At 43.0% G+C, this 24,143-nt stretch overlaps 1 protein-coding gene across 5 annotated transcripts in view; it reads left to right on the forward strand.

The window, feature by feature from the left end:
• ESRRG (estrogen related receptor gamma) overlaps positions 1-24,143 on the forward strand; it is a 661,632-nt gene that overhangs the window by 486,591 nt on the left and 150,898 nt on the right. For all 5 annotated transcript variants that reach the window (XM_069233890.1, XM_069233887.1, XM_069233886.1 and 2 more), the window contains one exon: positions 17,228-17,643. In XM_069233890.1, coding sequence (XP_069089991.1) covers positions 17,241-17,643 — 403 coding nt within the window. In that variant the 5' untranslated portion in view covers positions 17,228-17,240. The remainder of the gene's footprint in view (positions 1-17,227; positions 17,644-24,143) is intronic.

Consider the following 24,143-nt stretch of genomic DNA (forward strand, 5'->3'; position numbering starts at 1 on the left):
AATTCACCTTTATTTATTTTCTTGCAATCCGTCACTTCATTTGTGGCTCCCCTTCCTGTAACAGTATTATTGATAATGCGCGAGTGCTCATATTCATCTGACGGTGGAGGTGGTGAGCAGACAGAGCAAGGGGTCTGGCATTGATCCAGACACCTTAAGTGCTGGCTGAAGCAGACAAGGTCAATTCATTTTCTTCCTCCTCAACATCTGCCCCAGCAACCTCGCCCCTGATGTGAGATGTGTGGTTTTCATTGGTCGCATTGATTAGGCTTGAGGATATGTTTAGCATTTATTATCAGGCGCACCGGTAACGTCATGCATTATATGCCCCTGAGCTGTTTAAAGGTGCCATCGACTGGGTAAAAATGGAGTAACATGTTTCCCAACACAAAGAGTGAACTGTGAAAGGTATGCCTCAATTTAGGACCATCCAGTTTCCTGTGTCCACCGTGTGCTCCTGGCATAGTTGTGGTGTAAAAGTTTCCAGAACACTGGTCAGTTATCACGTAGACTGTGCGATGGGCAACCGACTTCCTAGCTGTACAAAAACGTCAACGCCCTTCTGCATACCCCATCACGCACATAATAGACTGCAAATATGTATGCAAACTCTTTTTGCATTCACATTTACCAACTCCAGACTCTACTGATTTAGATATATTACATATATTTTCTTGATTTACACAACTAAGTACATTCTCCCCTACACAACTGTTCAGTGAAGAGCACAAACATTAATGATTTTGGTACCACAATTAAGATTCGGTGCTACATTAGATTGAATATATGTATAGAAGACAAGAAAATGTTGCGCAGAAAAAGTTGTATTTAAAAAGTTGAGGTAAAAATCCATATACATTGATGTTTTCGACGTAACTAGCAAAAATGTCAAATAGTGCCTTCTTTCTTAAGCCTTTCATTTTTGGTCCATACACGTGAAGGCACCACCTCATACCTTTTCTTTCTTTTAATTCTTCCCCACCCATCTCATTTGTTCACCTTTCTTGCCCCAAAGCCCCTTTCAAGCCATCTGTGTACTGCTATACTTGCATTGTGCCTAGCAGAAAGAAAACCACCAGAACCCCCTGCCTCGTTTTTTTTAAATGCCCCCCACCCTTTGTAGCCCTCTTTCTACTTGACTCTTTTTTGTTTAACTATACACTTATGCCAGCAGTGGAGTTATCCTCTCAAGTTTTCTAAAAATGCTCTTTTTTTTACCCATGACTCTCTTTGGCTACAAGCCCGTCACACCTTTCACATACATGGTGGTTCCTTATAAGCCTTTACTTTTATGTTTGATGTCTTTTTTATTTTTTTGTGTCCTCGAGTGATTCCACGTTTTTATTTCACAACTTTCTTCTCTGCTTTTTTATGCTCATTTTTTTACTGAAAGCTCTGTACTGCTTGTAGAAGGTACTATACAAATGCTGATAAAATATTTAGGATGAATTAACTGAATATAAGTGACAATGTTTTCTGTTTGGCACTTTCATATACCAGTGCGCTCCAAGGACCCCTCTTTCAATGGAAACTAGAAACTGTGCATGGCTATGTGGAGCTTAAAATAGTCTTGGGTTCTGCTCCTGTCAAGGCAGTGAAATATCCCAAATTCAAAGTTCAATAACCTTTTATTGCCAATAGACAAACGCTGCCCCATCCCAGAGAAATAAATATGAGATAGAGAAGGAATGGTCTAGTTGGATTTTAAAAACAATGGGGCATATTTACAAGCCTCCTGCACTGCCGTTGCATCACTTTATTGTGAAGCCACAGCACTGCAAACCTTGAAATCATACCTATGAGGAAACATAAAGCTATTTTGCCTGACTTTGAATGACCTCATAGATATGGTATAAGGCAAGGCTGCGCAAATCGTTGACTTATTCTGCACAAAGCAGGGGTCCAATTGGGCATTGTGGTGGGTGTTCCCACACAGCATCCATGGATTTTGACACATCCCCAGATTTAAAAGACCTTGCAAACCTGAGAATGCACCAAAACCTTGCGCCTCCCTAGGGTAGAATGTGTGCTGCATTCTGTAGCACACATAAAAAGAGAAAAAAACTTCTCAGGATTGTTTTTGTGCAGAATAGTGCCTCTTCCTGCACAAAAGCAATCCTGCCTACAATGCAGACACCACCATTTCACCACTGGTTGCCTACATTGGTGCTAGGCTGCCAAAACGGCCCCAGCACAGTGGAAAAGGATAAGAAAGCACTATATGCCATACATATGGCGCATTCCTGCCCTTCCCTTTTGACACAGGGGAACTCAGCAAGGTGACTTGCTGCGCTGCCCTGGCCAGGAGCCCATAAATATTAGCCAGTGTTTGTATATTTTGGGAATGCAGTGGTGCACATCACCACAGGATGACTATCTTGTGAATAAGAACTTTTAGGTCAAGCATTAGCCTAGACTTTCTGATTTTACTAACATTTTAATTATGACATGGTTATTTATAGTGGTTCCAGCCTGTTCAGACTGTTGTTGTATCATTACCACTTTACTTCTGCCCAATACAGCATGGGACAATGGGTCGGCTTATGTGGGTCATTGGTTAACTTTACTGTGAGTGACGACATTCAGCTCTTTTTTAAGTACCACATCGTCACACCAAGTAGTCCCTGGCACTTCAATGGACTTTTATGTCTATGTGTGCCTTTGGAGACCAAAAAACAATGTTTTGGTTTTAGCAATATTCTTTTCTCTATATTACTGAGTGCAAGTCAGTCTCCCCAACTAATTTTTATTTAAAAACCATGACAAAAGAAAAGAAAGCCAAAAGGTTGGTGACTGGTTCATAGCCTTAAAACAATTAGAAATTTGCCTACATCTTTGAAATGAGATTTTCACATAGCATCCTTTATAGAAAGCATGTTGAGACACAAAATGTTTGAATAAAAATAAAACATAATATTTCATATCCTTGTTGATGTTTCAGTGCAGGCTTTTAGATCCTTCTCCAGATGATTACAAATAAGGAATGGGCATTCCTAAAGGCCAGTACTGCTCCAGGAAACTGAGCTTCAACCCTTTGTGTGAAGAACATATGTTAACCACAACCAGCAGCATTGCTGTGCTGCTGGTCTCCCCACCACAGAAGCATCCCTGCAAGTCATGCAGTGTAATGTTTTCAGTGCAGCTCTAGGTCTATCAATTTCACGTCTAAGTCTGAGCTAATTTCGCAGGGTGGCATTGTTTATTTGAACAGTACATCAATAGAAATGCCCTGTATATCAGGGCTCAGAAGGTAAACTGTTGAAACATTCCTTTGAAACACAGTTTTCAGTCTACTGTTTTGAAAGGCATTGACTGATACCTATTGCTTTTTTCATGAATCTCTTATAGTAAGAATTACTGGTATTCACTAGATTCAAGGCTGGAAAAGATGTGTTTTTGTTGTAATCCGGACACCCTTTGTATAGACAATGTTTGCTTTAGTTAGCCAGTCTTCAGGTTCTGGTAAAGAAGCAGAGGACTGGAAGATGTGGACCTCTTGGCTGTGATCACAGCTGCATGTTGTGGTGCATCTCCTCCACGTGCAGCTCATGTTGGGGGTTAACTTCAGATTTGGAATACTTTACCAGCGGCCAACAGGGGCGTAGCTTGGTCAGTAAGATTGGGGGGGGGTGAGTTTCAGATTTTCCGATGATCAGGCTGGCATATAATGTTAAAACACATTATACGACAAACAGGGTGCTCGAGAGGCGCCGAAGGAGCAGTGGAAAGAGAGAGGAATATGGATTGGTAGGAGTACTAGGAGAGAAATAACAATATTTTGTAAAATAACCGATAATTTGGAGTACTTTCAAAACAAAGATGGAGTGTGTGTGTGCGTGTTTTTGTCTGTGTGTGTGGAAAACTTCCTAGTAAATTCGAAAGACATCTCACCATAACCAACTCAAAACAAGTGTACCCAACTATTTATTTGAAAATACATTTATTAAGGGGGTGCAACACCCAAAACACCCCCCTATACTATGTCCCTGGGGACCAATGGGAAATCAAATGATGTAAACTGATGCGGTTTGCACCAGTGCAAGGATCACCATAATCTATATGTGATACTAAACAGGTCGTGCAATAGGTTCCTCAATCACAGGAAATGACACACTCTAAGATGGCCCAACCATGCTAATGTGTACTGGTGATAGACTTGCTATTCAGATCTTACCCGGCTGATCTTTGCAATGGAATGGATGAAATTTTAGCCATTAAGACCAATCATTGGAAAGTTTTACGGCATTACTTCACCCACACATGTTAATTTGCCAATCTGATTGGCTGAATTACTTGAATCACACAATGAGATTGTCTCATTTAGGCAGCAGGCTTCCTCACTACTGATTACGCCCACTATTGGGCGTTCTTGTAGTCTTTGCTTCAGGTGCAAAAGTTTGCATGCTTTTTTACCATATTTGAAAAACCCCAAAGAACGTAGTCCCACTTTTTTTCAATATGGAGGCACGTCAGGAAATGACAGCAGCTGTGTGGCTTGGGTATTTGTAATACTGCTGCTCATTCAAGAAGCAAACAATTAAAGAACATCAGCAAGAAGCTCAGCACTTGTCTTGACTGCCCTTGTGTCTGCCCAGTTACATGGACGTCATTTAGGTGTCACCAGGAGTTGCAGCTGTGACCCCTTGCTTACCATTTGCGACCCCTGGCACTGCCTTTGCGACCCCTGGCTTCGGAGGTGGCAAATTCAGTGCCAGGAACACAGGGACAGCTTTTCCTTATGGACGTCAGTTGGAGCTCCACTCTCTTTGTTTCATGTTAATTTTTTATTACACTAATAGTGAAAAATAAAATATGATTCACTGTTAGTGTAATTAAATATGCCCTTCCGTGGCAGCTGAGGTAAGGAAAATGCTTTTAAATGTATGTTGTGCGCATTCTTGCAGGTGAGAGTGTGTTTTTGTGAGAGAGAGTATGGCCCATATTTAAAAAAAAATGACGGAGAGTGACTCTGCGCCAAAAGTGGCAGCACGCTCCATCATTTTCACAATGCAGGGATGTGCCATATTTAATTGAATACGGCACACCCCTGTGTTGTACCCTGCGCTGGGGCTAAATTAAGCTGCCTGCACCAATGCAGGCACCCTTGCACCATCGTGCAAGGATGTCTGCGTTGAGGGGGTTGATTGTTTATGTGTAGGAAGGTGTCCCTTCCTGCACATTAACAATCACTAATGGCGATTTGGCACTTCTGTGTGAATGCAGCACACACAGAAGTGCCAAAGCGTCAATTTGAAATTATTGTTTATGTGCGGGAAGGGACACCTTCCCGCACATAAACAATCATGTCTGGGAAAAGGCAAAAAGCAAAAAAACGAGGAGGAATAAAATGATTCCTCCTCTTGGCACCTTGCTAACGCCACCTTTGGGGTGGCGTTAGATTTTAGCGCTGCCTCAGGTTTACAAAATCTCGTAAATCTGAGGCAATGTCAAAATGCAATGGGTATTGCTGTGGCACGCTCACAGCAACACCCATTGCTCGCCCTTTCCATGCAAAGGGCTGCGTGTGAAAGGGCCGTATTTACAAGGTAGAGTTAAACCACAAAAAGTGCCTTAACGCCACCTTGTAAATATGGTGCAGGCTATAGCGCCACAGTGATGCTCCTGTGGCGCTAGGGGCTCTTAAATATGCCACATTGTGTGTAAGTGTGAATTAGTGTGTAAGTTTAAATATGTGTCTGTGGGCCAAAGTAGAGGTCAAAAGGTATGTGATGTCACTTCCGCTACCCCTGGCATTTTGGTGAATTGACGCCCATGCCCCCAGCTAACCGCTGGAGGTTTTACTTGGTCTCCACTTTGTACTTCCTGTCCTGCGACCAGTGCCGCCATCTTTCCTAGGACTGCGCTGGCCGAGTTAACCAGGCAGCCCTTAAAATGCGGCTGATTAAAGTGAAAAATCCCTTCCGCACCTTGGCTGCGCTAAAGCGGTGCACCTTAATGCAATGATGATACGTTGGCGCGCGCTTGTCAAAGCATCGTATTACAGTGATGCCATAATGACAGCCTGGATCTGCCGAGTAGACATGTTTTCTGAAATCACACGTTGCACTGCTGATTCCTGACATGACACTTCGTTCAGACGCCTTCGCTTTCTTCCGCTTTTGCCATTCCCTGGCTATAGCAGCTGCTGCCCACTTTCCTCCTAAGTGATTCGCATTTTTGCCACTTTGCTGGAGTGCAGTTAGCTGAAGCAAAAAAGAGGATGGGGGCTGGGAGCCGCGCCCCCCCCCGGAGGTGGAAGCTCGGCTCTGTTACCGGAGCCGCTGGGGCGACCCAGAGGTTTGTGTTTCACGCCGTGATGCGGTACTCTCTGTTCCATTTCCTGGCGCAGAGCGGTCCCTCCTCTCCTGATTAGCAAAATAAAAGTAAATGGCGCGGGTGCCTTTATCCGGTGACACGGATCCGAAATATGAGTCCGTTACTGGGCACGGGTTGGGTAGAGACGTAGAAAGTGCGCAAAGCAGCATCGCAGGCTTCTGTGTAAGCATCTTCACCACGCTGACATAATATCTCGATTTGTTTCAGGTTACAGATACAGGTTAATTTTTTGTCTCTGTTTACATAAGGAGTGGGACAGTCAGCAGAAATGCTGCTTTATTCGAGTTACACACTTGCTGCAAAGTTCTATGAAAATCCATGATGTTTTTCCCACTTGCTTATACCTCAATATTTTATTTCAGAGTTTTTTGTAAAGCGCTGCGAAGGACTCAGCTGCTGCCTCAGAGCACTGGAGGGTGGGGTGGTGGGGGGGGGGGGGGGAGCAAGACACAAGTCATGTGATCAGTTCGAAGCGTTCTACTCGCCGCAGGTACCCGATGAATATACTCCTTAGGCCAGAGGCATGAGGGGGACTCCATTGATGGGTCTGCTTGGTGGAAGGCAATCCTTTAGTTAGGGGTTGGCTGGGAAGCCAAAAATGTAGGGTGACCAGATTTTGAAGAGCAAAAAACCGGGACAGGTCTGACATAAAAGAAGGACTAAAGACATTACTCACTTTTATATCTAGCCTGTCCCGTTTTTTTGCATAGCTTTGTGAATGTGTGGGTGCGCACGCACACACACACACGTGTACAAGACTACATATATAAAATTAGCTATGGCTTAACCTTCCACCCTGCACACCTAACCTGCCCCCACCCACCTCCCTCGGCTCCCCACTTCGTCTCTCTGCTCGAAGCAGACAGGGGACTGTGTTGCCTGACAGTAACAGATAAAATACTTTAATTATTTCATACTTTGTAGGCCTCCTTAAATTATGTTTCCCTAGATGATATGACTTTTGTCCCAAAAAGCGGGACTTTTTTTAATAAAATGAACTTTGTCCCAAAAACCGGGACATTTATTTAAAATTAGGAGAATTGCCGGGACACCGGGACAGTCCTCTAAAAACCGGGACTGTCCGGGGAAATCTGGAACATCCGGTCACCCTACAAAAATTTCTTCAATTATACACTGGTTCGGATCAAAAGCAGCCTTATAGTTTGTATTATGAACAAGAAACATTATTTCCAAGCCCAGACCGTCGAGAAGACCCAGAGAAGAGAAGATGAGTTCAGAGGCCCCATGTGACTAACCTTCAGGTGTCTGGGCTACGCTGTTGATGGCCAAGTGCGCATTGCCTTTCTGGTGAACAAGAAGTCCAAACCCGCATGTAATTTACGCTCTGTATTGGCTCATCTTTTAAACTTTGTGGACATAACGACATTGCCAGATATTTGCATAGGACCCTATACACAGATGCATGAGGTGTTCGGTATGTAGATGTGACTTACAGAGGGAAACATGCCTTAGGTGCGATTTACCAAACCCAGAATATCCTTGTTACGTATGAAGAGGGAGCATGTTAGTGCAGACATTCTTTAAGGTATGGACACATGGCTGCTTAACTCACACCAAAGATTAGTGAATGTGGATTCAGTGTCAGAGAGATGATCATAAGGCTCAATGACTTATAGATGCATACGCATATTTCGAACATTTTAGCATATTCACAAACATTTGCAGTGCATTTTACACAGCTAACTGCACTTCATGACTGACACTCAAATTATGTATGTGTAATTAGTTGAAAATTAGTTGAAAAAAATGTAGGAAAGTACATCAGAATTCCCTGCTTTCACTTTGTTGTTCAGGAAATGAAGATATTTCATGGTAAAATATATACTATCACAGCTTCAAAAATAAAAATGCGCTGTTTTGAATCCCTTCAGGAAGTACTGTACAGACGTAGAGTTAGGGAACAGAAGCTTGCACCAGAGATAGATGTGTATTGGTATTTGTTGAGTTTAGCCCATCTAACAGATGTGCTGTAAATTGCTTCAAGACATCACTTAATAACAATGTTATAGCAGGGTGATAACATAGGAGGAGGAGGAGGTGAATCAATTCAAATTAGTGCAATACAAGCTCGCATAACATATTGGCTGTGTTAATAGCATATCTTCGAGGAATATAGGCCTGATTTAAGAGCCCCTTGCGCCACCGTAGCACCAACATAGCATATTTGTTTTTATGCTAAGGCGGCGCTAAAGTGGCTTTTTATACATGGCCATATTTACAAACTAGAGCAATGCATGCATTGTGCCACTTTGTAAACCCTTGCGCCACATTCTGCCTGCGCCAGGCATAATATATGCAAGGGGGGCATTCCCCCATTGGGGGGGGGCGAAAAAATGGCGCAAGGAATTCTAAAAGATTTCCTTGCACCATTTACTTTGACACTTTTAACACCTGCTCAGAACAGGCGTTAAAAGGTGGCATGCCTTTGAATACAATAGGACCCTATGTACTTGGCAGGAGTGTTGGCACTTCTCCTGCAGAGAATATCAATAGCGGAATTTTTTTTTACGCTATTGCCCCCTGCACTGTGGCAATGTGCGCCGTATCTTTGATACAGCGCACACATGGTGGCAGTGGAGAGGCACTAAGGGGCACAAGGAAAGTGCCACTGCACTGGGTTCAGCACCACTTTCCTTAAATCAGGGCCATAGTATTTAAAGGGTGGCAATAGTTTAGATGGGCCAAATGTCATTAGGGAGGGGACATGGAAGGCATAATGCCAAGGTAGCAATTTTGTAGTATGTCAGGGTTTAACAAGTGTGAGAGATCCAAAATCCGTAGGTGTATTTTTCAAACTTCAAGAATCTTGTAAATGGCATATGGGACCAGTCCTGAATCAATACACATTTCAGAATAAGCAGCTTCTTCCTGAATTGGGCCCTCAAGTATTGCACTAAATGCGGTTATGCCACAGAGAAATGGAAGCCCTTAGAATAGAAGTCTTCAAACTTTATAATGCTGTGCTCCCCCAGTGATTTTTTTACAATGATTCTAATACATTGGTAATGTTTAAATATGTCTCGACTTATTTCAACATTGCTGTTAAGTTCTTTTTCTGTTTTTAAAATGCAATCAAATAGATGATGCCAAACGTACTACTCTGGTCAGGCAGGCCTTACTAACATGTAAACCTATCCAGTGTGATTATTAGAAGTGAGGGTTTTGAAGAATATTTGGAGTCCCTTTCCTTTAGACAGATACTCCCAACCGGATTTAAATGACAAAAGACGTTAGTGATGGCCCATTTCAGAGCGGCTTAGTGCAGCTCTTGTTTTTTTCTGCTTAAAATAAAAGATCGCCTGAGGTCCCCCAGGGGGGCTCGCCTCGAAGTTTGAAGAATTCTGCCTTAGAAGGTGCATGGTGAGAATTAATTGGTGAGCATGGCCTTGTAACAAGAGGATCCCATAACTAGTATATGCTTTCCTATATTGTGCATGTTACGTCTATCCGGGACCGTTAAATATTCTTGGACCTTTATGAATCCAATGTCACCTGAAAATTCAGCGTTTATGTCATGACGAGGAATTGGCCATCCCCGCCGACGAGGATAAAGCCATCACCTGGCGAGCAGCTCTTCTTCGTCAGCGAGGTGTTCTTTCGGGATGAAGTCTTATTCGCTTCATCCCTGCTAGCGTTAATGTGAATTTTAGTGCTTCTAATATTAGATTGAAGTGATGTCTAGAATAAAATCCACCATCTGACAATTGAATTTATAGACAGTTGTGAATATTTCAGGCCGAATAATAGAGCTGTAGAATTTCAGATTGAGAAGCAAAGAGAAGGGATGAAGCACCCACCCTACTTTTAAACCATAATGGATTTGTGTCTAGGAAAATCTTCAGTGTAGCTCAGAATTAATCAGGATTGGGAGCCCGTCTCCCACCCTCGAGTGAGCTCCTATTTTACAGTCTACCAACTCCGCTCCTAAGTACATTCGAGTGGCAATGCAGCGATCTGTCTACACACCAGGGCGCAGACAGACCTTCGACTTGTTCCCTTGAAATGTAATATGGATTGTCTTTTTGTTCTCTCGCTGTATGTGATGTGGCTTAGTCCCATCCGAATGCAGACATTCACAGTAGAGACTCTTGGAGATACTTAGTAAAGAGCCATGTAGCTGCCAGCTAATGGTGAAAACATTTTTTTTTAAGTTGACTGAATGAGCATCTTGTAACCCGTGCTAGACAAGGAGAATGTTTCTTCTCATTTGCTTTTGTGATATAGTTAGCAGACCATGTGTGATTTCATCAGCCAAGTGCAAACAATTGTAAAGGATTGCTGTTCCAAAAAGTGAAAAATAAAATGTTCCCAACCCAGAGACTGAACACGACTACATATTTACTGCAGTTCATTGTTAAATACCCTGCTGCTGGGGCCTGTATCTGTATATTGCACGATGATAGTCATCAGCTCTGGCACAAACCTTTGGGCAGCCTTTGCAAAATAATATTTTGCTGTTTTGGCTCTCACTTATCCCTAGCTCCAAGCCCTTTTTAAGATATTTGTTGAAATCTGCTGTCCTCTTAAATCCATTTGCGTAAGTAAAAAATAGCCACTAACAACCTAAATGAAATCATAAGAGGAATTAACCAAGATTTCCATATAGGCCCTGTTGGGTAGCTGAGAATACATCCAGAGTGAGGCAATCTCACAGTTTTTTTTATGTGAATGTGTTAACACATTGAAGACTTCCAGTCCAAGTAGCCACGCACAACCTTCAGACTGTGGAATGCTTCATCTTGGGGCCCGTCCACCTTGCACTGGGAAGTATCACGTCATGAGGTATTTTAATATCTATGGTTGTGGGTAGTCATCCTCTCTAACCCTGTATTCTCCTCCATCAGAGTACACGTCACGCCTTTGTTACCTTTTGTTCACAAGTACACTGTACAAAATCTCCCTTTGCTCATGCATCTCATGTTCTCTTCTTGACTTGCCTTCCAAAAAGTGCATCAGTTACTGCTACATTGCTCCGCAGCTCCCTGATTGCACTGCTGCTCTGATCACTCTTCTTGCAAATGCCACTGGTCAAGAATTGCATGATTAGCGCCTGATAGCTCAGAATGATGTGCTGCCATGGAGTCAAAGTTTACTTTGTCATATCTCCTTTGGGGGTGTGGGTTGGTTTAATTCATGAACTATTGTCTGGACGGCAGTATCCCTTGATCACCGTAACTGGTGATGTAGAAGACCACTGACTTCCAGCTTTCCTTTCTGAACTCTGACTGGCGGTTGAGGGAGGCGAGATCCACCAGATGATCTGAATATTGGTTTATGCTTAATATAAACAGATCGTGAAAAGGGGTGTTAATTTCTAAAAAATAGAATGAGATCTCAACATTTAGAAAATTGTGGAGCCTAATTAGTGATTGGAAAATACACTGGTTAAAAGTGATGCACGTCTGCTTCCTCTTATGTTAATTCCAACTGCTGCTTTCACGTTGCTCATGACTTTGCTCTAAAATACTGCACAGAAAGCTGATATGTGAAATTATGTCATTCCAGACAGATGCCTTTCTGCCCTTTTGATGGAGAAAGATTTCATCCAAAAATTTAGAACTATTGTCAAAAGTCCAGAGTCTCTTTCTTTTGAGTACGTAGCATATAGCTCACCACTGTGCTGATACCAGCAAATTTATGAAATGTATCCTTCCTTACCAGACCAAGTACCACAGTTCCACTGCAACTTTATTAGGATGGACATTTGAAGCTGATATCAACTGGGACTGTTGCACTAAGAGATATCCGACATCTGAGAATACTGCATCAAGATATGTCCAGCAACGTGGAGTATTTTACCAAGATATGTGCATAGCTGAGAGTATTGGTCTGATATGTCCATCATCTGGGAGTATTGCACCAAGCGATTCCATCTGCTGTGAGCAATGCAATCAGATATGTCCATCACCTAGGAATATTGCACCAAGAGATGGCCATCAGCTGAGAGTAATGCACGAAGACAGGGCCATCAACTGGGAATACTGCACTAAGACGTCCATCTGCTGTGAGTGACATGATATGACCATCAACTGGTAGTGCTGCAGAAAGAAATGTCCTGTTCAACCCTCCACTTGATGTCCCCCTGAGGTCTGACCTACAACCTAGAAAAGCAGCCAAGGGAGACCACAATAGAATAAGAAAGCAGCTAAATGGGCACATACAACAAGAGCAAAGAGAGGCTGCACAACAACGGTGCCTTTGAAAGGTTTCATACCATCAATCACAGAACCTGACATATAATGTTCTTTTAAAACCTTTGATCCTTCCTGCATGCACTCTCCAAAGCATGGACCGCCTCCACATGCCTCGTTTGTGCTATACCAGGAGTGCATATGGTTCATGTCTTTGCATCAGCCCCATTGGACATGAAGCTGAGTTGGAGCCTTTTTCAGCCCTTCCTTCCCTGTCGCTCTGTGATTGTACTGTAAGACCATGTTACATCTGTGGTCATAAAGTGCAAGTGATCTGGCCTCAACTTATCCCTAACCAAAGCCGTCATCAGCACCAAGCTGCTTTCTTAAAATGTGCAGGACGATAGTAACAGCAGCGGCCCAGCGTTTGAACCCTTTCCTGCTCTTGATGCAACCAAGGTGCCCACTGCTTGTTTGCAGATTTGAGTCTAAATAGGCCGGATGCTTGAATGAGGTCTTATTATACGCATATTTGATTTTATGATCCACCAAGGCTTGGATTATTGTAACCGTGTTATAGTTATTTAGGTGCAATAAAAGCAGTTGTGTTTGGCATGCATTTCCCACTCAAGCAATAGCGAGTGCAGAACTCCACAAAAATTCACATTTAACAAGGAGATGAAGAATGTCCTGTTTTAAAAAAAAATGAAATCAAGGAATTCCCCTCATTTGTTTACATTGTGTCAAAACTTCACCAGTTTTTCTTAGCGTGCAAACAGTGTGCACCTTGTTTATTCTCTTAACCAGCCCCACCTGAAGATTTGGTGTTTCAGCTCTTTACCCTCATTAATATTATGATAGGTGAGCTGAAATTTACAAGATAATAATTTTGGTACCAGCAGCTGGAAGAAAAGAAATCCGCTTGTGATCTGGATAAGACAGCAGCTTTGTGGCGCACTAATTAGATGTTGACTTAGTAATGACACAGGCAGATTGTTCTGGGACTGGCAGGAGACACCATCACTTTGGCTCGTAAATCATTCCTTTAGCTGGAGGAACTTAACTGCAGAGACCTCAAGAAGAGAGCGGCGTATGCGCGTCTGTCTCAGGTCAGGCCTTACAGCGCTCCTCAGGGTGCGCTTGGGGTGCGCTTATGGTGACTTAGAGATATCCAGCAGGAGCAGAGCACTCTACAACTCCTACCAGGACTGAATCAAGAGAACACAGCCATAGCCACCTAGACAACCCCTTAGCGGGGAAGAAAGCAAGCCAGTAGTTTAGTACCCTAATGATTTCTAATTCTACCCTGTGACTATTACGGACGTGAGAGCCGTCCCATAATTATTAGGCAATAAGTGAAGTGCTAGGGTAAGCGCTCTGTGGTATACGTTAAGAGCAGGACTGCTGTAGGCGAGCTGCGTCCTGCCTTCTTCCACAGCGCGACTTGAGAAGATCGCGCGACGTGTGAGCCACAGTGGTAGGGACTAGGCAGCAGACGCAGATGGGAAATCAGGCGCTGATCCAGGGTGGCAGGAGATAGTCGAGTCTCCATTGGAACTTATGGAAAGGACAACACAAGTGGGTGCACTCTGGCTTCATGGTGGGTTCTAGAATGCACACTTCCTGTTTATTCAGATCCTTTGATGGTCCATTGCATGTTTAATTTAAATCCATCAGCAATGCTCATCATTATTTGAAACCCACGGTTATGTCTTTTCAGTAATTTGTTGGACACCAAAAGTAACTAAGGTTGCATTAGTTGTAAAGTCCTTTCTGTATTTGATGAACACCATTAATAGTGTAAAGTTTGAGCAAATTATATTTTGTATAAATGCTCTTGTATTATTTCCCAGGCATTATAGCGGCAACTGATCTTCTGTCTGATACAGTCTGTTTTCAGGTGGAGTGTACACGGCACTAGGGATGGAAGTCAACATGAATTCCCAATCGGCCAATAGCTGAGACACTTTCAGAGAGAGATTCAGAGAAGGGAGGGAGATGTACAGGTAGTGAGCAGGGATCCAGTGTCCCTGAACTGCAATGAAGAACAGCAGTGAGGGGTTACAAGGGATCCCGCCTAGTTTGATCAGTTTTTCCTACTATTTTAGTACTGAAATGCAAATTGCTACTTACCAGTCTCAGAATGTTATAGAAAGTAGTTCTACGTGGGTATTTCAACCACAAAGGAAGGCTCTTTAACTCATTATTGGCTGGTGCTAATAGCTAGTTGGTGGCCAAGCAAGAACGAGCCTGGAAAGCATGGCAGGATCTTCACTTTTCTTTATGTTTTTGCTACAGAGTATACGCAGTAACACTAATGAAATGAGGCTTGCTTGAGGTCAGGCACACTTTCTATGTGATGGGTGGGCTGAAATTTCTGTACAATCCGGCCAACGATAAGTGTCATACTTCAAAGGAAGAAGTAAGGCTTGACCCCTTTAGTTTTGGGAAACATAAACGGATGCATTTCTATTAAGGCAAAAGTTGCTGCCTCTGAAAATCCTCTTAGCACAAATCTGCCTGATAGGTTGTGAAAAGTGATTCAAAGACTTTGTGCCCTCCCTAAGTGGGTCCCAGTGAGGGTCAAACACCGTTCCTATTGAGAACAGAAGTAGAAGCTGTTGTGTATCACGTAATAAGCCTTGAATCAGTCAATTGAGGGCACATTGAAGAACAGTAGAGATTTTCTGACAGACGACTAATCTGTCAGAGTCCATAGCCTATTCCTGTGTCTCAGAAGATCAATAGTTATATAACGCGAGAACCTGGAAATGCACCAGAATTGGTCCTTGGGTGATCACTGTAGAAAGTGCATGCATTTGCTTAGTTCAGCCATCTAAGACTTCAGGCTTAATGCAACCACCTCAGCAGCCGCTCCCTGTCCTTTGGGGCTGAGGTGCCATGCCACCCCACCATTCGCCATTCAATGAGAGAGTCTGTCAGGCTGAGCAAAGGTCAGCCTGACAGACACTCTTCATTTTTAGGTCAGGCAGCCAGGGGCTAGACATGCGCTATTTGCGCAGGCTCCTGGCTGCCTTAGCTGAACTTTGTTGGGCTGAAGAAGTCACATCCCTGTGTGCATGACCTCTTTAGCCTAGCAAAAGTGCCTAGAGGCCCTTCCCTTCATGACGAGGAGGGACGTCCCAGATTGCTTCGGAGCTGGGCGCTTCAGTTTTAAGACCTGAAGTGTCCAGTCCTGAATGCCAATTAGTGACACCTTGTCACAGAGTGGGGGGGGTCAGCAGTCTCACTGACCCCATTCGACTCTGTGACGATTGAGGACTGCTGCCTTCCCTCATTGGCTGAGCTTAGGTTAGCTAGTGAGGGAAGGCAGCAGTCCCAACCCTCCTGGGGCCTCCAAGGCACAGCTGAATTTGAGTGTGTGTGTGTTTGTTTTTTTCAATGAATGTATGGTGCGTGCATGCATGTTCATTTGAATATTTGATAATGAGTGTTGTGCTTGGATGTGTGAGTGAGCGTGTGTGAATGAATGAGTATGCATGTGTGCCTGTGTGTCCCGTCCACCCCTTCCCTCCTAAAATTACCAGCCGCCACTGTGCCTTGGACCCCATCCTTAATGCAGCCATCACAGACCCCAGGCTCTTTGCAGCCTTCACAGACCCCAGGCTTTATGCAGCTATCACAGACACCAGGCTTTAAGTGGCTGGCCCATGATTTCGCAGCTTTAACTGTATAGTATCATGTTGTGACTGGGACACATGATAAATATATCTTAAACATGTTGAGAGATCTCTTTCCTATGTGCCAGCTTTGGGATTCTCTTCCTGTAACATCCTATAATAACCCCAAGGTGATATGTTAAGTCACCTAGGGCAAACGAGGCACCCACCCTAAGGTGCCACCACAGGGGAGCGCCAGATTGCAATTAAAGGCTCAAATGTGGCACTGTCATTTGGGAGGGGAGGTGACAATACGAGAAAAAGTGTCATTTCGACTGAGGCTCCAAAAACCCTTACAATAGAGCTGAATAGTAACACTCCTGTCAACGAATCTGGTTCACTTCCCACTGGTGGTTAAACTAAGTAACAAAGGAATCCAACAGAGACAGAAGGGTGTTGTTGTTTTCAATGGATGAAACCTGCCCCAAGAAGACAGACTTGGGTGTCCGAAAAAATGTGACAAGTGTACGGAATAGTATTTGCTGCTTTCATTTGTACCACTATGGAATGAATGAATTCATTCTGGATGAGGTGTGCTGCCACCCTTGTGTGCCCTGCTGCTTGAAGGTGAAATATGATTCTACACTCGTGTTGAGGGGATGAATAAATGAAGATACCCTTCTTTTTCTTCTTGTTTTCCCTTCCCGTTTGATTGACTTATTTTCCCTCATCCTCGCCACTCTTGTTCTCTCTTCATTTTCCTAAATGAAGTGACATATGTTGAAGCAAGTGCAATGCATTTTTTCGTCGGAGTGGGCGCATGTGTGGGTATTTACTGTCTCTGATGTTGACACCTTTCCAATTCAGCGGCGTGGGTTTAACATGACACGTAGCGTGCTAGAGGAAAACAATTATTTGGGTCTCTTAAAAGGCTTTGTTTACTGCCTGTCTGAAGCTTTGATAAAACTCTGTCATGCCCTTATGCTGATTACCTTCATGTAGAACAAGAGGTATTGACTAATGCATGAATGATGTCCAGTCACAAGCTTTTACGGAGCAGCTCTGGAGAAGAGTCCCTCTAATAAAAGAAATCTTCTCGCTTTCTCCCTCCCAATGCAGGCTTCTCTGCAGAATGTCAAGTAAAGATCGACACATTGATTCGAGCTGTTCGTCATACATCAAGACGGAACCTTCAAGCCCTGCCTCCTTGACGGACAGCATCAACCACCACAGCCCTGGTGGCTCGTCTGACGCTAGCGGGAGCTACAGCTCAACCATGAATGGACATCAGAATGGGCTCGACTCGCCACCGCTCTACCCCTCAGCAGCAGGCCTTGGTGTCAACGGGCCTGTTATAAAGCGATACGATGACTGCTCCAGCACCATTGCTGAAGACTCACAGACCAAGTGCGAGTACATGCTGAACTCTATGCCCAAACGGCTGTGCTTAGTGTGTGGCGACATTGCGTCCGGGTACCATTACGGTGTAGCATCATGCGAGGCCTGCAAGGCTTTCTTCAAAAGGACAATACAAGGTTTGTGCATGATTGCTTTTGGATACTCAAAATGTCTTCCTTTTTCAAGGAATGTTGTTATAATTTAAAAACATTGCTCTTTTGACCATTCCAGGTAGGCAAAACTTTAATTTATCTCTTGCAGTTTCATGAAGCGCACAAGTTTTTTGATTGACTCTTTATTTTATGGTACAGAACAACTATTCTTGAGAGTTTGAAGAAGTCCACGTTTTCATCTCTTTTACTGCTCGAATTACTGCAAATAAATGGGAATTCAATGCAAACTAATACTAATATTGTATATTTAAAATATTAATCGGAGAACATTTAAATCAAAACATTAAAAAGGTGGGTCACTTAACTTGAGATGTGGGAGATTTTGACTGCTTCATATTTTGAAGAGATCAGGTGCAGTTCTTCACTTTTCAGTGAGGTTAGTGTTAAAAAAAAGAGAATCTGGGAGATCAACATCCAAACGAGGCGATTTCCAATAGTTGTAGGAACCTTGGGTTTTTATTTTTCATTTGGTGAGGTATTGGATGTTGTTCTTTGCATGTCAAGGACATTAGTGTTCAGAATCTGAAAAGAGGTAAAAGTAAACCAAAAGTAATGTAATTAAGAAAGATGTTTGTGTTTTCTTGTGGATATTCGGTGTAATTGTATCAGTTTATTGGAAATGTGTTGTTAAAGCTGTGTATCTTGAATGACAACTTTGGCACTTCCCTAAAATCAGTGCTCAGGGTTAAGTGTCCAAACGTGTCAGTATGTCTAATGTTGTTACTCTCTGTGAGGTATACAGTGTCTATTAACAAACATACCGGAAGCTGGCTCACATTTGGAATAAAGGGTGGGGGGAGGGGTTAAAGTTTGAAAGGACAGTGTAGCCGACTATACATTTTTCTCCAGGGTGGTTTGTAGCTAAATATGACTCTTGAGAGAAGTGCGGCCAGCTTTTAGGCACTGGACACTTTTAGGTAACATGAAATTAATGCGAAATATATAGAGAAAAATAGATAGGGAGGAGCTTTGAATTTGTAAGGTTCTGCCTTAAAAAATCTTCCTGGGCCTGAAGAGGTGCCTTATTTGGGGAGTTGTCTTTAAATCAGCTGTGGCAGTGGAGATAAACAGAAGTTCTGGTTTCTGAATATTGACATGTGCACTTAAACAACTTTAGTCAGACTGAACAAGCAACGACGCATGCTTATATTTTGCTAAACAACACAAGCACCAGACAATAGTTTTGCAAACTGCCTCATGACAGAATTACAAATAACTGGGTGCACAGCACAGGGGGACAACATCTGGGAGGTTTTCATCGAGACTGAGGCCTGAATGGGTAGGAGACCTCCATCCAAGGCGAACTTGTTCATCACAGTAGCAGCCATTTCCAAGCAAACAAATGGCGTGCTGCTCAGGCATCGGGTAGTCAGTCACTGTAGGGCTGCTCAGGCATCGGGTAGTCAGTCACTGTAGGGCTGCTCAGGCATCGGGTAGTCAGTCACTGTAGGGCTGCTCAGGCATCGGGTAGTCAGTCACTGTAGGGCAGTGGTGTAACGAAACTTGAGGGGGGGCACTGCAAAGTACATGGAGGGCCCTCTTCTCCCACCCACACAGGAGCTCTCTAGCCAGGAGCCCACAGGCTGGGCACAGTGTACTGTGCTGAGGGGGTCCCCTGGGCCTCGGGCCCCCCACACCGCAGGGGCTGGGGAGCTATTGCTATGTCAGTGCTCTGTAACTAAACTGAAGCTGTCAGATTTGGAACTGTTTCTACCTTGAACATTTCTTGATTATGGCTGCTTACTTTCTGCTGAACGTAGACATTAATCAGTGACTGTATTTTCACTTTTCTTGTAGTTTTGTAGTTTTACTTAGCGCAAAGGTGGTCACGCATATTGGATTGCTTTACATGCAAAACAGACATTACACTTTTAATTTTTTAAGGCACGGAAAGGTTAATTGATTTGCCCACAATCACAGAATCTTGAGCTAAGGCAAGGATTCACGCCTGACCGGGATTCGAACCTGGTTCCTCAGTTCTAAAGTCGGCAGTGCTAGTCACTAGGGCACATCTTGTCTGTAGTTACAAATGATTAGCTTATTGAGTTTTACTCCATTAGCCTGGTGACACGGATCCAAATTGGGAAACAAAGCACAGAGTTTAGTTATCAGTGAACCACAATATTGGTGCAGTTAACAAAGCCTGTTTATCACAATGAGGAAATGTACCTGCACGAAACCTCTGCCTTCCTGTTCAACCAACCTGGACTGAATGGCCTTGGTCTTAATGTCAGTGGAATTCAGCCTATGTGGCCTTTCATCCTTTAATATAACCACTTCCCTTTAGGATACTTTCACCAAGAAGAAATACACAAAACAGGTTTATACTTTCTAGTTTTCTGTATTTCTCAAAAAGCGTGTAGCTGTTTAATCTAAGCTAATTCCCGTTCACTGGCCAATTCTTGAAGAGTTCTAATCATTGACTACTCACACAGTGATCATGGCCGCTACTCCAAGTCTTCTACCCTCTGCAGACCCTACCTCTCTTCATGTAACATTGAGTTCGAGCATTAGAGGGAGAGAGATGCAATTGTTTGAGCATCATGGCGCAGTCATTGGACCTCAGAGGACACAACAGGACCAGGTGGTCAATGAACTTTCTGGGAGTTAAATTCCATGTGAAGGGAGGAGGCTAGCTTAACAAGCATTAGCAAAGACATAGGTCTCGGCAATGGGTGACCTATTGTCTTTGGCAATCGGGTGGGGGTGGTGAATGGGAGGGCAGGTGGACGTGTGAAAAACCAGTGGCTGACGTCCTTCGCTTCTGCAGTGCTGAGGGTGGAGCGTGGATGGGGCAGTGCAGCTCGGCAATGAGACCGCACCTGTATTTGGGCCCCACCAAATGCTCAAAGGACACTGGTCTCTGCAATGGTACTCCAGACTACCTCAACAAGCATGGAAGCTGGACCTTGGCATCCCAGGACCTGGGACCGTCCTGATCCCACCGGAAACAATACATATTATTCAGAAAAAAGCACACAAAAAAATTATTGCAGCTCATCTACAAGTCAAATATGCACAACTGTGGACAGCAGCTGAACAACACTTCACACACTGGAATTTAGCTCCCCTCTACCCCCACCTCACCTCCAAACTTACATAATCTCAAACCTCCCCAATGATGTGAAGTAACAGCTATACAAAGCACAGTGAGCTAGAAAAGTCTTTAATAAATACATATTGTATAAATAATGTACCAACTTATGTACAGTTAAACATGCACTTCCTGTTACACACTATGTTGGCCACTAGATGGCGATAAAGCCTCTGCACTTTGCAGAAAGGCCAGCCATACTAAGAAAGTAAATAAGGCATTCCTACAGCCTTTAAGTCAAGGCTGATGTAAGAGTCGAGGAGCTAAATGAATAAATTACATTCATAACAAGCACAGGCGAGCCTGACAGAGGGAATACCCTGTGCTGTGGGAATGGGCCCACAGCACAGGGTAGTAGGATGGTCCAGCAGAATTCCAGGTTCCAATTAAGACCTGATACAAAAAGGGCAGGTCAGCTGGTGTATTCCAAGTCAGACTTAATCTGCATTTTCAATATGAAGTTTGTTGTGGCTTGTAAACAAACTGAGAACAGTTTTATTAATATTTTTTAAGTGGTGTTTGAGTGCCTTGTGCTATAGTGACCTCCACAACTCAAAGTGAAATATCCTCAAAACCTATGACACCGAAATGATGCCCATTCTGAGTATTTCTAATCCAAGTGGCCAGCCACTGTAGTAGCCTTGAGAACTGGGAATTTAAGATTTTCTCAGAGTATAAACAGGAGTACTCGGAAAAATGCTCTTCAAGAAACGAAAAAGTAGTCCCAAAACAATGGCAGTTGCGTAGGTTTAGAAGTAGTTGGTCGCTGCTCTCGGGGAGGGCTGAACCCTGGAAGACCCATGACGTATGCATGTCTTGGACAAATGGGAAGAATGCCTAATGGAGCAACAAGGGAGCCTCCACATAGTTGCAGCAGATCTCTGTTCGAGATAGCACATGTACACTGTCTAGAGCCGAGACCTATAAACATGCTTCTGGCAGAGATATGGTACCTTCAGAGCTTCTCACCCCACTTCTCAGGGATCTACGAACAGCTCTATAGACCTCATTAACAAAGTGCTTCTCAGGGTAAATTATTTACAGGAAATTGGTGTTCACATAATTCAATGGATTTTATCTGTTAATCGCACCCATTCTTTTATTAATAATGGTCCGGGGCATTACGCATCTTATCAAAATTTTATAATACTTCCCTTCCCAACAAGTTGTCACTCTTAAAGTTAAGAAAGAGTCTGCGAAATGTTTCATGACTTAATCCCTCCTCCATCGAAAAACAGTTTTGGATGGAGATTGAGAAATTTTCATTAACCACTATGGACAGTGGAATATTCTCAATACATTTTTCCCATAACTAAAAAATATCATAACTCTTTATTTATTTTAATATGTTTATTTGATATGTATTTTATGATTGCATAATGTGAAAATATGCTGCCTTGTGTCCACTTCAAACTTCATGCAATATAGAGAACTGGTCATATATAATAGATTTAAAATTACTAATTACAAAGTGTGTGGACTATTTACAAAGGTTTTTGCCTTGGACACTAGCATGATGCTAAACCTCGTAAAGCATTGTGTATACTTACTAACCATTGTATAAGCCTGCAGGTGTAGCACACCAATTGTGAAGCAGAGCACAAGTTCCCGACAACTTTTAGTAAAGCTAGGCCCTTGTATAAAATTTCGTAAATATTAGGTACTTACAAAGCCATCAACTGCATGTGCATTAAATACAAAATTTTCTCATTTGTCATATAAACTGGATAGCCTCCAAGTAATAATTGAGTTCTGATTTAGCGCATTTCCCCAAAGCGTTACGTCACAAGTGCAAACCAATCATGTTTTCCATATTTGAAATTAATATACTTTTTTTAACCTGGGAAGGATGACATTCCTAGCTATCCCTGCCATCTTTACAACACACACTAGGAGATTTGAGAAGACTATCCAGCTGGTGCGTAAACCATATCAGCTCTATCAATCAGATTTTCACTAGTGGTGTACAGAGTTTTTATTAAATGGGCAGGGTCTTGGTTTACCCTGATTGTTGGTCTACGCGTAGTTCCTGGATTTTCCTGCTTTTACTATATTCATGCCATGGCATATTTTTTCACCAAAATCTTGAAATATTACATCCAAGGTGCTAGCTGTTCCCAAGACTAACTTTGAAACAGTTTTTGTTTCAGAGATTTAAAATTGTGGCTTTTTAACTGAAATCTCAATGTAACAGATGCACAAAAGCAGGCTTTTCAATGTGAACCCCACTTGCAGAAAACTTTGTGAACTATTGGTAGTAAACAATTGGTTGGCAATAATTTAGGGACTTTTTCAATTATCGCACAATCCTAGCTAGGAGATTTCTGGATGAACTCAGCACTTTTTATAAATATTGTTTTTTATATTTCGGCCTTAGTGAGCCAGGCTGGGAGAAGAGTGTACCGGTTCAAACCTTCATTTCCCTGTGACCTCTAAAAACAATTTACAGGTTTATCTCCAGAAAAGGTGGATTGAACACTTTCTTTTGTAGTTGTTACATATTGGCAGGCCCAGTAGAATCTGCAGATTTGTAATCCACAAACAGGCAAATATGTGTTTTTGTAATCAGCATGTTAATCAGCAAAAACTGAAGCTAGTTATGTAAATTAAGATAAGCAGGTTCATAAAACGAAAGATTAAACCCTTTTTCGTCTTTGTTTCACGTGACTGGGTGTTGCAGGTTAGATTACCGCTTCACCGTCTGGCTCCACCGTTGACGCACACACCAGGTTTTCCTGCAGCAAAAGAAAACACATTATGGAAGAAACTCTTTGGCTTCAAACGCTTCCTGGTCCACAGGGTATGGCCAATTGGGAGGTGCGATAGCAGGTGAAAAGCAGGCGCAATGCTGGAGTCTGCTTTCTGCCGCAGCAGCCCTGCCAAGATGGCAGCCTTCCAGTAACGCTCACATCGCGTGTCACCTGGACCTATCAGCGCCTGAGAAAAAACCCTCACCTGCCTTTCTCAATGCATAAGACACTGCATACTGTTGTCGCTCAAATGAGTTTCAGTGGCGGAAAGTGATCTAATTAAAGTTGAAGGACAACCTTTAAAAAACTTCTAAAGACTTGCCCGCTTGAGCTGAGCTCGTGATGTCATTTAAATAGCTTGAATCTTAGTGCAATTCCTAAATGTAGGTTTCTACTTTTTGTGTCATTTATAAGCACACATATCTAGCTTTTAAAACTATATAACTGTGGCGAATAGTCACGCTTGGGGCCAGATTTAACATTCTTTCATGCAACACAGCAAGTCAACATGCTGTGCTGCGCTCCGTTAAAAAAGAGAGGGCAAGAATAAGCAATGTTAACCAATATCTGCCTCATTCCTGCTCTTTATCTGCACTGGTGCATAATCTGCTGTCTAGCCT

The sequence above is a fragment of the Pleurodeles waltl genome, chromosome 5 (genome assembly GCF_031143425.1).
Source record: "Pleurodeles waltl isolate 20211129_DDA chromosome 5, aPleWal1.hap1.20221129, whole genome shotgun sequence".
Lineage (NCBI taxonomy): Eukaryota > Metazoa > Chordata > Amphibia > Caudata > Salamandridae > Pleurodeles > Pleurodeles waltl.